Source organism: Sorex araneus, chromosome 2, assembly GCF_027595985.1.
Source record: "Sorex araneus isolate mSorAra2 chromosome 2, mSorAra2.pri, whole genome shotgun sequence".
In the NCBI taxonomy this organism is placed as follows: domain Eukaryota; kingdom Metazoa; phylum Chordata; class Mammalia; order Eulipotyphla; family Soricidae; genus Sorex; species Sorex araneus.
This window is the reverse complement of record NC_073303.1, coordinates 219,637,418-219,646,698: the sequence shown is the minus strand read 5'-3', so window position 1 is coordinate 219,646,698 and position 9,281 is coordinate 219,637,418. Positions and strand designations below refer to the sequence as shown.

At 50.2% G+C, this 9,281-nt stretch overlaps 1 protein-coding gene across 2 annotated transcripts; it reads left to right on the top strand.

Moving 5' to 3' along the window:
• Positions 1–729: 729 nt before the first annotated feature.
• CDK2 (cyclin dependent kinase 2) lies at positions 730–8,048 on the top strand. Of its 2 annotated transcripts, XM_012934538.2 has the most exons (8): positions 730–1,054; positions 1,814–1,891; positions 1,992–2,112; positions 3,579–3,749; positions 5,088–5,189; positions 5,866–6,009; positions 6,314–6,517; positions 6,782–8,048. In XM_012934538.2, exons 1-8 carry the CDS (start codon positions 939–941, stop codon positions 6,884–6,886), a joined length of 1,041 nt encoding a protein of 346 aa, XP_012789992.1. In that variant the 5' UTR covers positions 730–938; the 3' UTR covers positions 6,887–8,048. The 2 variants fall into 2 exon arrangements, with proteins under 2 accessions (XP_012789992.1, XP_004601649.1); XM_004601592.3 differs by lacking the exon at positions 5,866–6,009.
• Positions 8,049–9,281: the final 1,233 nt, after the last annotated feature.

Sequence of the window (9,281 nt, the reverse complement as noted above, 5' to 3'; positions counted from 1 at the left end):
TGACCTAAAAAAGCAAAAAAAAAAAAATGCCTGAAGGACAACTACAGAAATATACGTAATGCACATAATACACGGGAGAGTAATTAACGTGTAGCCAAGCTAGGAATCTTTCAGGTAGGCAATAAGAGAAACACTGCATACAAAAGCAGAGGAGAGAAGGACCAGAGAGATAAAACAGAGGCAGGGAGCTTGCGTCGCTTGCAACCTATCTGGGTTCGATCCCCGCACCCCATGGGATCCCCCGAGCCTGCCAGGATTGATGCTCTGAGTGCAGAGCCGATGTCCTCACTAGTAAGCCCTGAACACTGCTAGGTGAGGCCCCAAACAAAGATTAAAAAAAAAACAAAAACTGAGACACCCTATGGGGTAGGCTGAGAGATTGTCACGCGAGCTCATAAGCCCTTAGGAGATTCCCTTATGAGAAATTCCCTTAGGATTTTCCCAACTTCCCAGTTTCCAAATGAGGTTCCCTGGGCCAACGGGAATTTAATCCTTTTCCCTAGGGGTACGGTCTCAGGTCGGGAACTCGAGGCCTGATATGCTTGGCAGACGGTCATCAGCTTCGCCGTGGAAGCAGAATTTACACTCCGCGGCGCCACACAAGCGTGGGGCGGGGCCCTTTGCCGCCAGACGCGCCGGCCCGCCCCGCCCCCTCTGACGTCGACCAATAGCAAGGTCCGGGGGCGGAGCCAGGGAAACGCGGGAAGGAGGGGCGGGGCCTCTGGTGGCGGCCGGGAACTTGGGGGGGGAGGCGGCAACATTGTTTCAAGTTGGACAAATTGACAAGAGTGAGAGACAGACCGCGTTCCATCCCGACCTGGGGCGGCGGTGCTGGGCCTGGTCTCCCCCTCCTCCGCCCCTGAGAGCCGGGGCCCGCTTTCTGCAGGGTTCCCAGGCTCCCGCTCCAGGGCCGGGCTGACCCGACTCGCTAGCGCTTCATGGAGAACTTCCAAAAAGTGGAAAAGATCGGAGAGGGCACGTACGGAGTGGTGTACAAAGCCAAAAATAAGGTGACGGGAGAAGTGGTGGCGCTTAAAAAAATCCGCCTGGACACGTGAGTGGCCTCTGTACTCGGGACCCCTAACTGGGGAGGTCCTTGCGTGGCCCCCACCCCCACCCCCACCCTAACAGGCGGGTAGCCGTGCGGGGACCGGAAGGTAGCAGGGCGGGGCCTCTTTGAAGTGGAGAGGTGGGTTGGAGGACTGGGAAGGGTTTCCCGGTCGAGAGTGAAGGATCCGAGAGGTGGAAAGTCAGAGTAAACGTCCTCCGCGGAGCCTGGTGAGGCGTCCCCACGGTGCGGTCGGAGAGGGTCAGGGAGAGGCAGAAGGCCCTCTGAACCGGGGTCCGGGACTCCCCCAAAGAGGGGGTTTGTGGGACCTATCCGGTGAGGAGCTTTCTGAACGAAGAACCATCCTTACTGTCCCAACTCCACCCTCCTCTTAGAATTCTCTCTCTCTTAAAAAAAATAGAAAATGGCAGTTGAACTTCACTGGTCCCTCTAGGGAGGCTGCTGCTACGGCTCCTTTTAAAAAAAATGTTTGTCCTGTGGCCGTCTGATCCTTGCTTCACCCTTACCAGGACGCGTTACTTTCCTCCCCCTGGGGTGTGGGTGGATGGAAGTGGGGGTAAAAAGAGATCATGACATCCAAGTGTTCAAAAGCCACTCCTTATCAATCATGGATTAGCACTCTCTTCTCTCACTGTCCTAAGGGTTGTGTCACGTTAGGGGTCCTGAAGGGTGGGGAATAATGAACCGGCTGAAAAAGAATATTCGTAACCACATTCTCATTTTCACTTTACCAACCTCTCCAAGTGAGACAGAGGGTGTACCCAGTACTGCCATCAGGGAGATCTCGCTACTCAAGGAGCTCAACCACCCTAATATTGTCAAGTAAGTAGCTGGGAGGTGTACTGGCAGTAAAGGAGTTCTGTCTTCACAGTCTGGGCGTTTCTCTCCCTTACCTTCAACTCCCGAACCTCCCCTTCCCTAGGCTGCTAGATGTCATCCACACAGAAAATAAACTCTACTTGGTTTTTGAGTTTCTGCACCAGGACCTCAAGAAATTCATGGATGCCTCTGCTCTCACTGGAATTCCTCTTCCACTCATAAAGGTAATCCTTTTTCTCCTCTCTTCCCCATCTTGACTTGTTTTGAGAGAATCGAAGGCAGTCAGTTGAGACCGAGTAATGATTTGTGATCGTGGCTTTATTCCCAGTCCCTTAACACACACACACACACACACACACACACACACACACACACACACACACACACACACACTCATGCACCCTATCTTCTGTGGCTCTTTCACTGCTCATTATGCTTATTAACTCTTGGGCTGGGCAGGAGAATCAAAGAAATTAAAACTCTAGTGAGTCAACTTAGAAACTCTGGTGGAAGGTGGGATGAAACTTAGATAATGGAGCTGCTTGAAGGCTGGCATGAACTTGGTAGATTCCTTCAAAAGGCTCTTCTACTCCTTTGGTGGAAAAACAGGAAGTGAGTCTATGGTCTGTTTTAGTGTTGGGCTCCTTACTCATAGAGTTCCCTTCAAATCTATCACCTAATGTTTGGTTAGTCCATATTTATAAACACCTTCAATAGTATGCGCAAAATGTGAAAAAGTGAGGTGATATATGGATGGGGGAGATAGCTCAGGGGTTAGGAGCACATGTCCTGAGTTTTCTACTCTCTTGCCCTCTGCCCTCCTTCCCACCTCCGTCTCTGCACAGTAGTTTGGAGGCCCCCAGCACCTCTGGGCTGGAGCAGATGTGATCGGCTCAATGTTGCTGGGAATGGACCCTGTTCCTCCAGCATTGCTTGGAAAGCCCCTCTCGAAGGAAAAAAAAGAAAAGAGAGATGAAGTAGAAGAATAAGACTTGGTGGGAGAAATAGCTGGAAAATATATAATTATAATTTAATCTAGTAAAGGCTTTAGTTGAGGTTTTGGGTTGTTGTTGTTTGTTTGTTTATTTGTTTTGGGACCACACCTGGCAGTGCTCAGGAGTTACTCCTGGCTCTGCACTCAGGAATTACTCAGCAGCTCCACTTCCAGGGATGCCAGGGATCAAACTTGGGTTGGTTGCATGTAAGGAAGCGCCCTACCCTCTGTACTATCACTGCAACCCAGTAGTTGTAGGGGGATTTTTTTTTTTTTTGAGGAGATAGGGTTTTTTTTTTGTTTTTGTTTTTTTGCTTTTTGGATCACACCCAGCAATGCACAGGGGTTACTCCTGGCTCTGCACTCAGGAATTACTCCTGGCAGTGCTCAGGGAACCATATGGGATGCTGGGAATCGAACCTGGGTTGGCCGCGTGCAAGGCAAACGCCCTACCCGCTGTGCTATTGCTCCAGCCCTGAGATAGGGGTTTTGTTTAGGGCCACACTTGGTAGTACTCAGGGTTACTCCTGGACATTGCTCAGGGGATCAGATGCAGGAGATAGAACCAGGGTCGGATGTGTGTAAGGCAAGTGCCTTAACTCCTGTGTTATCATTTCTGGCCCATTTAATAGAGTTTTGAAAGCACAGAGACCCTGAACTATTCACTGGAGTGTCTGTTCTCTCTCTCCTTGTCAGAGCTATCTGTTCCAGCTGCTCCAGGGCCTCGCTTTCTGCCATTCTCATCGGGTCCTGCACCGAGACCTCAAGCCTCAGAATCTGCTCATCAATGCGGAGGGGTCCATCAAGCTCGCAGACTTTGGGCTAGCCAGAGCCTTTGGAGTCCCAGTTCGTACTTACACTCACGAGGTGAGTCCCTCTCTGTTTTTCTTCTCTTTTTTGCTTTTTGGGTCACACCTGGCAATGCACAGGGATTACTCCTGGCTCTGCATTCAGGAATCACCCCTTGCTGTGCTCAGGGGACCATATGGGATGCTGGGAATCGAACCCGGGTTGGCCGCGTGCAAGGCAAACGCCCTACCCGCTGTGCTATTGCTCCAGCCCCTCTGCTTTTCTTCTTGTAACTTCTACTAGTTGTTTAAAAGGATAGTTGCAAAGATAATCAAAATTTCTGGACTGCCCGTTCTCACTCAGATAATGGAAAGCATCTTTGACTCCCCAAGAGGTCTTAGAGAATACCCAGAGTTTATACTGTCGAGCTAGCTAAGCTTTAGAGATACCAAGCCAAGATAATTGTATGGCACTCTGTTAAAACGGTGACCACTGGCGCCGGGGAGATAGCCAATGAACAGAGTGTATACTTTGCATGATAAAGCCTGGATTCAAGCCTGAACACTGCATGGTTTCACTGGGCACTGCCAGGTGTGTCTAAAAATAGAATTAAATTCAAAAAATCCCTCACCTCAAGTTTTCCAGGAAGGGCACAAATTCAGTGATCAGAATAAATGTCCGCAGAGCCATGAGTGAGCTCGGCTAATTCTGGCTTGAGAAATTATACACAGGGAATGGAGAGGTGGTACGGCAAGTAGGGTGCTTGCCTTGCTCGTGGTCGACCTGGGCATCCCAGGTGATTCCCTGCACACCACTAGGAGTTACCCCATAGCCTTTTCCGGGGGTGACCCCAAAACAAGTTGTCTGCAGAACTAGAGTGGTAGTACAGCGGAGAGGGCGCTTGCCTTGCACATGGCCAACCTGGGTTCAAGCCCCAACATCCCGTGTGGTCCCCTAACACCACCAGGAGTATATTCCTGAGTGCAGAGCCAAGAGTAACCCCTAAGCACTGTAAGTGGGGTCCAAAAACAAAAGAAAAAGGGGAAAAATAAAGAAAAACTGTATGTAGGGGTCTGGAACAATAGAACAGTGTTTAGGGTGCTTGCCTTGCACATAGCTAACGCAGGTGCGATTCCCGGCATTCCCTATGGTTCCCTGAGCACTCCAGAAATGATCCCTGAGCACAGAGCCAGGAGTAAACCCTGAGCACCACTGAGTATGCATGTGTGTGTCTGCCCCCCCAAAAGAAAAAAAAATTGTATGCAGTCCTTTCACTGGCGGGAAAGGAGAGGGAGGGAAATGGGGAGTGAAAGAGGGGAGGAAAGTGTCTGTGAAGGGACTGTGAGTTGGAGCAGCGTCGGGGAGCCGAGATGGGGCCCACACGCCACCCCGTCCCTCCCTCCCCTTCCCCCCAAGGTGGTGACCCTCTGGTACCGAGCACCTGAAATCCTTCTGGGTTGCAAGTACTACTCCACAGCTGTGGACATCTGGAGCTTGGGCTGCATCTTCGCCGAGATGGTATGGCACCGTGCCCGAGTTTCACCCAGCCCCCTGCTCCCCAGACCCAAGAACAACAAGAGGGTTTCTTGCCTGGGGCTCATAGCCCTTCTGTCACCACCGGGTTCTTTCTCTAGGGTAGCGCCAAGGGAGGGGGTGGGGACGACACAGAGCTGCTGTTCCTGATGGCAATTCTGTGTCACAGATCCTCACGCAGCCTGGTTTCTAGTATCCCTAGACATGTCAAGCCCTGGGTCGAGTTCAAGTGCACCGGCCTCTCTTACAGCTTTGGTCTGCATGTATCTGACCTCCGGTCTTAGACTAGAGAGCCGGGAAGGTAGTGGCACCGTGTCCACTTTACCAACACCCTTTATTTCTCAAGGGACAGTCTTAGACCAGGTCCCCTCAACCTCTGGCTTTTCAGGTTGAAGGATCCCCAAGGCCCGGCCTTGCCTGGGAACTGTCATCCCTTTCAGCCCAGCAGAGGAGAGGGCTGAGTTTTCAAGACGAACTAGCAATGCTTTATGGTTCTTTTCCTGGGTTGTTAACGGGGGACTTGGAGATGATTAACCTATGTAATATACACACACACACGCACCCATATATATCTTTATATACGATATGCGTTACTCTCCCAGTATATTACCTTACAATTGCCCCTATTCCTCTCTCAATTCATCAAAAAATATTTGTTAAGCACCTAGTGTGTACCCAGCACCATGCTAAGTGCTGTGGGGAACACAGAAGAAATGGAAGACACAGTCTCTGCCCGCTGTGCTCCTATCTAGAAGTGGCTGCATCACAAGGAGGGGGTATGACCGCAGTGTCTACCCCACACCCCGTGAGTGGCTTGGGATCCCTTTGCCACATGTCAGTGGCACCCCAGACATTCGTCCCCCTCCCAGCCCCACCCAGCCTTGGGGATCTGGAAAGGCATGGTTGGGGGAAGGAAGGAGGGGGCAAGAAGCCAGATGAAGGGACTTCATTGTCTCTGGGCTGCGTGTGACTAACCCCATGAAAGGCCCCGGGAGGGAGTCATGGGGCCCTGCTGACCTTCCTCCGCCTGTGGGAACCGCAACTGTACAGGGGCGACTTCCGACTGACGTCAGCGCGGGTTTCGGCCTTTCCTCTGTGCCCACTTTCAGGTGACCCGCCGGGCCCTGTTCCCCGGAGATTCTGAGATTGACCAGCTCTTCCGAATCTTTCGGACTCTGGGCACACCAGATGAGGTGGTTTGGCCCGGAGTTACTTCGATGCCGGATTATAAGCCAAGTTTCCCCAAGTGGGCCCGCCAAGATTTTAGCAAAGTTGTGCCTCCCCTGGATGAAGATGGACAGAGCTTGTTATCGGTGAGAGGGGCGGCTGGGGTGGGGGTGGGAGGCACCCATCTCCTTAGGCACCTCCTCCTGGGCACGATGAAGAAGGATGAGCCCCTAGACTCCGGGTCTCAACACTTCCCTCATCCCTGCTTCTCTCCCCCTGCTGGCATAATGGCTCAGATATAGGGGGAGGGAAAGAGGGGTTTTGGGGTGCCAGGACTTGGTTTCTCGGACACCTGCTGCCCATCAGCTTACTATGCTATCACTGAAGTCAGCATACATCTCTTCCTCCAGCAAATGCTGCACTACGACCCCAACAAGCGGATTTCGGCAAAGGCAGCTCTGACCCACCCCTTCTTCCAGGACGTGACCAAGCCAGTACCCCATCTGCGGCTGTGATGTCTTTCCCCCGTACCCCCATGCCCTTTCTTCCCGTGGGGGCCTGATCTGGCTTGGAGCCCTCTGATCTTGTCTGGCTGCCTTAACACATTTTAGCCTCTTTACCAGACGACTCTGGGGAATACCAGGAGAGAGGAAATAGGTGAAAAAAAAATGGAAGGAAACTTGAGAAAGTCAAAGGAAGCTCAGATGCACTTAAGTCAGCCTACATTACTCTCTTCTCACATCTTAGTCAATGTGAGGAGGGTTGGTACTTAAACGGAAAAAGACTGACTCCCCTCTCCCCATCTAGGATTTGCCATGCTCAGCGGCCCTCAATCTTTCTCCCTACAATTAGAGGACAGAGACTCCAGTAGCTCTGGCCACTGGCTTAAAGCAAGAGGGCTAAGTCGGAACTTCTGAAAACCAAGAAAACAAAAGCACATGTAGGGGCTTGTTTGAAGGGATTAGGACTTTAAAAAAAGACCCAACCAATTTATACCTTAGCCTTAGTATTTCATCTTACCTAAGACCTTGCCTCAACGCAGTCTTGGTGGTCTCCCGTCAATCAGGGATACCCTCAGCACTACCAGATGGCCCCGAATGTGCAGTAGAAATGTGTTTTCTGGTCTTTGCTTTCTTGCCAAGCCCCTTTCACTGTTCCTCTTAAGGCCAAGGGGTGTCTGGGAAGCTCTGGGATAGGAATTAGACATCACTGAGTCCTTACAAGGCAAGTGAAAGTTTAAAATTTTTTTTTCTTTGAAAATTTTTATCCTTCAGGTGCTAGGGATCCAGGGATCCCGCGTTACCATCTTCCCCCGAAAGCAGCCCCAGGAGTGGAAGTTAGGGTTTAGACATGGGTTTGAGAATGCTTACACCTTTTTTTAGGGCTGTGTGGCTCAGCTGCGGGGGGGATGGGAGGGAGCATAGGGAAAAATATTTCTTTAAAAGAAGGATGAGCAATTATATTTATATTTCAGGTTATAGTAGTTTTTTTAATGGGAGTGGGTGGATTTGTTGCCATGCACACCATGGGGTTTTGTAATGCAAATGTTTAAAAAGAAAGAGTATTTTTTTCCATTTTTATGATTTTTTTGTCTCTCCCACCTTTTGTCCTTGAGTGTTCTTGCTCTTAACATTATTTGTGATTTAGTTTGTAATTCATTAAAAAAAAAAGAAAGTTCCTCATTTTACAGTTCATCTCTTTCCTACTCTATTTGCCAAACGAATGGTGCGAGAGGGCCTGAAGCACACAGGGCACTAGCCTTGCTGTGGCCAACCTGTTTCAATCCCCAGCACCCCCTGTGGTCCCTGAACCCCACCAGGAGTGATCCTTGAGTGCAGAGCCAGGAGTGGGCCCGGAGCATCACCGGGGATGGCCGTGTTGCCTCTCCCCGCTCTACCACCAAAAAAAAAAAAAAGTGCAAGACTGTGAATGTAGGGGCCAGTTAGATTGCAGGCAGGGTACTTGCCTTGCACTTGACCATCCTTGAATTCAGTCCCTGGCACCATGTATGATCCCCAGAGCTCCACCAGAAGTGTTCCCTGAGCAGAGTCAGAAATAAGCCCTAATGTGTGTGTGTGTGTGTGTGTGTGTGTGTGTGTGTCTGCGCACACTCGCACATGTGTATATCTATTATAAGAATGTGTATGTGGAGCTGGAGCAATAGCACAGCGGGTAGGGTGTTTGCCTTGCAAGCGGCCGACCCGGGTAAGATTCCCAGCATCCCATATGGTCCCCTGAACACCACCAGGAATGATTCCTGAGTGCAGAGCCAGGAGGAACCCCTGTGCATTGCCAGGTGTGACCCAAAAAGCAAAAAAAAAAAAAAAAAAAAAGAATGTGTATGTGATCATTTGTTTCATAGCCCCTTCCTAATCTGTTAGTCACCTTATCCCATCTTGGTCACTGTGATGCAATCGAAATCGTGCAAAGGTGGACAAAGTGAAAGCTACTGCTCCCATTTTACAGCTGGGAAGGTAAAGTCTATGTTTCCTAACTCACCTTTCCACAAACCTGCCTCTCCCTCCTCTGCCCACAGCACGCGTGCGCGCGCGCACACACACACACACACACACAAACCCCACGTACATACAAGATGACCGTTCCAGAATTTTAATATTAAGGGTTTAGGATCAGGAACATGGCTGAATAATGGGCTTAGAGGGAATCACCTTGACATTGCGGGTTGTTTTTTTTTCTTGGTCCATATCACAGCGAGGAGAGTTTTCTAAAGTTATATCATTCACATCTCTATAATGATTGAGGCTGTATCTCAATCATTAGAAACTATATTCATCATTAAGAAAAAATATTATGAAGAGGTTAGAGTTACTACTTGGGGTTCACAACGTCGTGCCCCAGCAAAAACCATGTTCAAACGTCTACACACCACCCGGAACATTTCTGTCTTCT

Coding starts and splice junctions, on each gene's coding strand:
- CDK2 (XM_012934538.2), top strand. CDS start 939: ATGGAGAACTTCCAAAAAGTGGAAAAGATCGGAGAGGGCACGTACGGA. Junction 1,055..1,813: donor AAAAAAATCCGCCTGGACAC/GTGAGTGGCCTC, acceptor AACCTCTCCAAG/TGAGACAGAGGGTGTACCCA. Junction 6,518..6,781: donor ATGGACAGAGCTTGTTATCG/GTGAGAGGGGCG, acceptor CTCTTCCTCCAG/CAAATGCTGCACTACGACCC.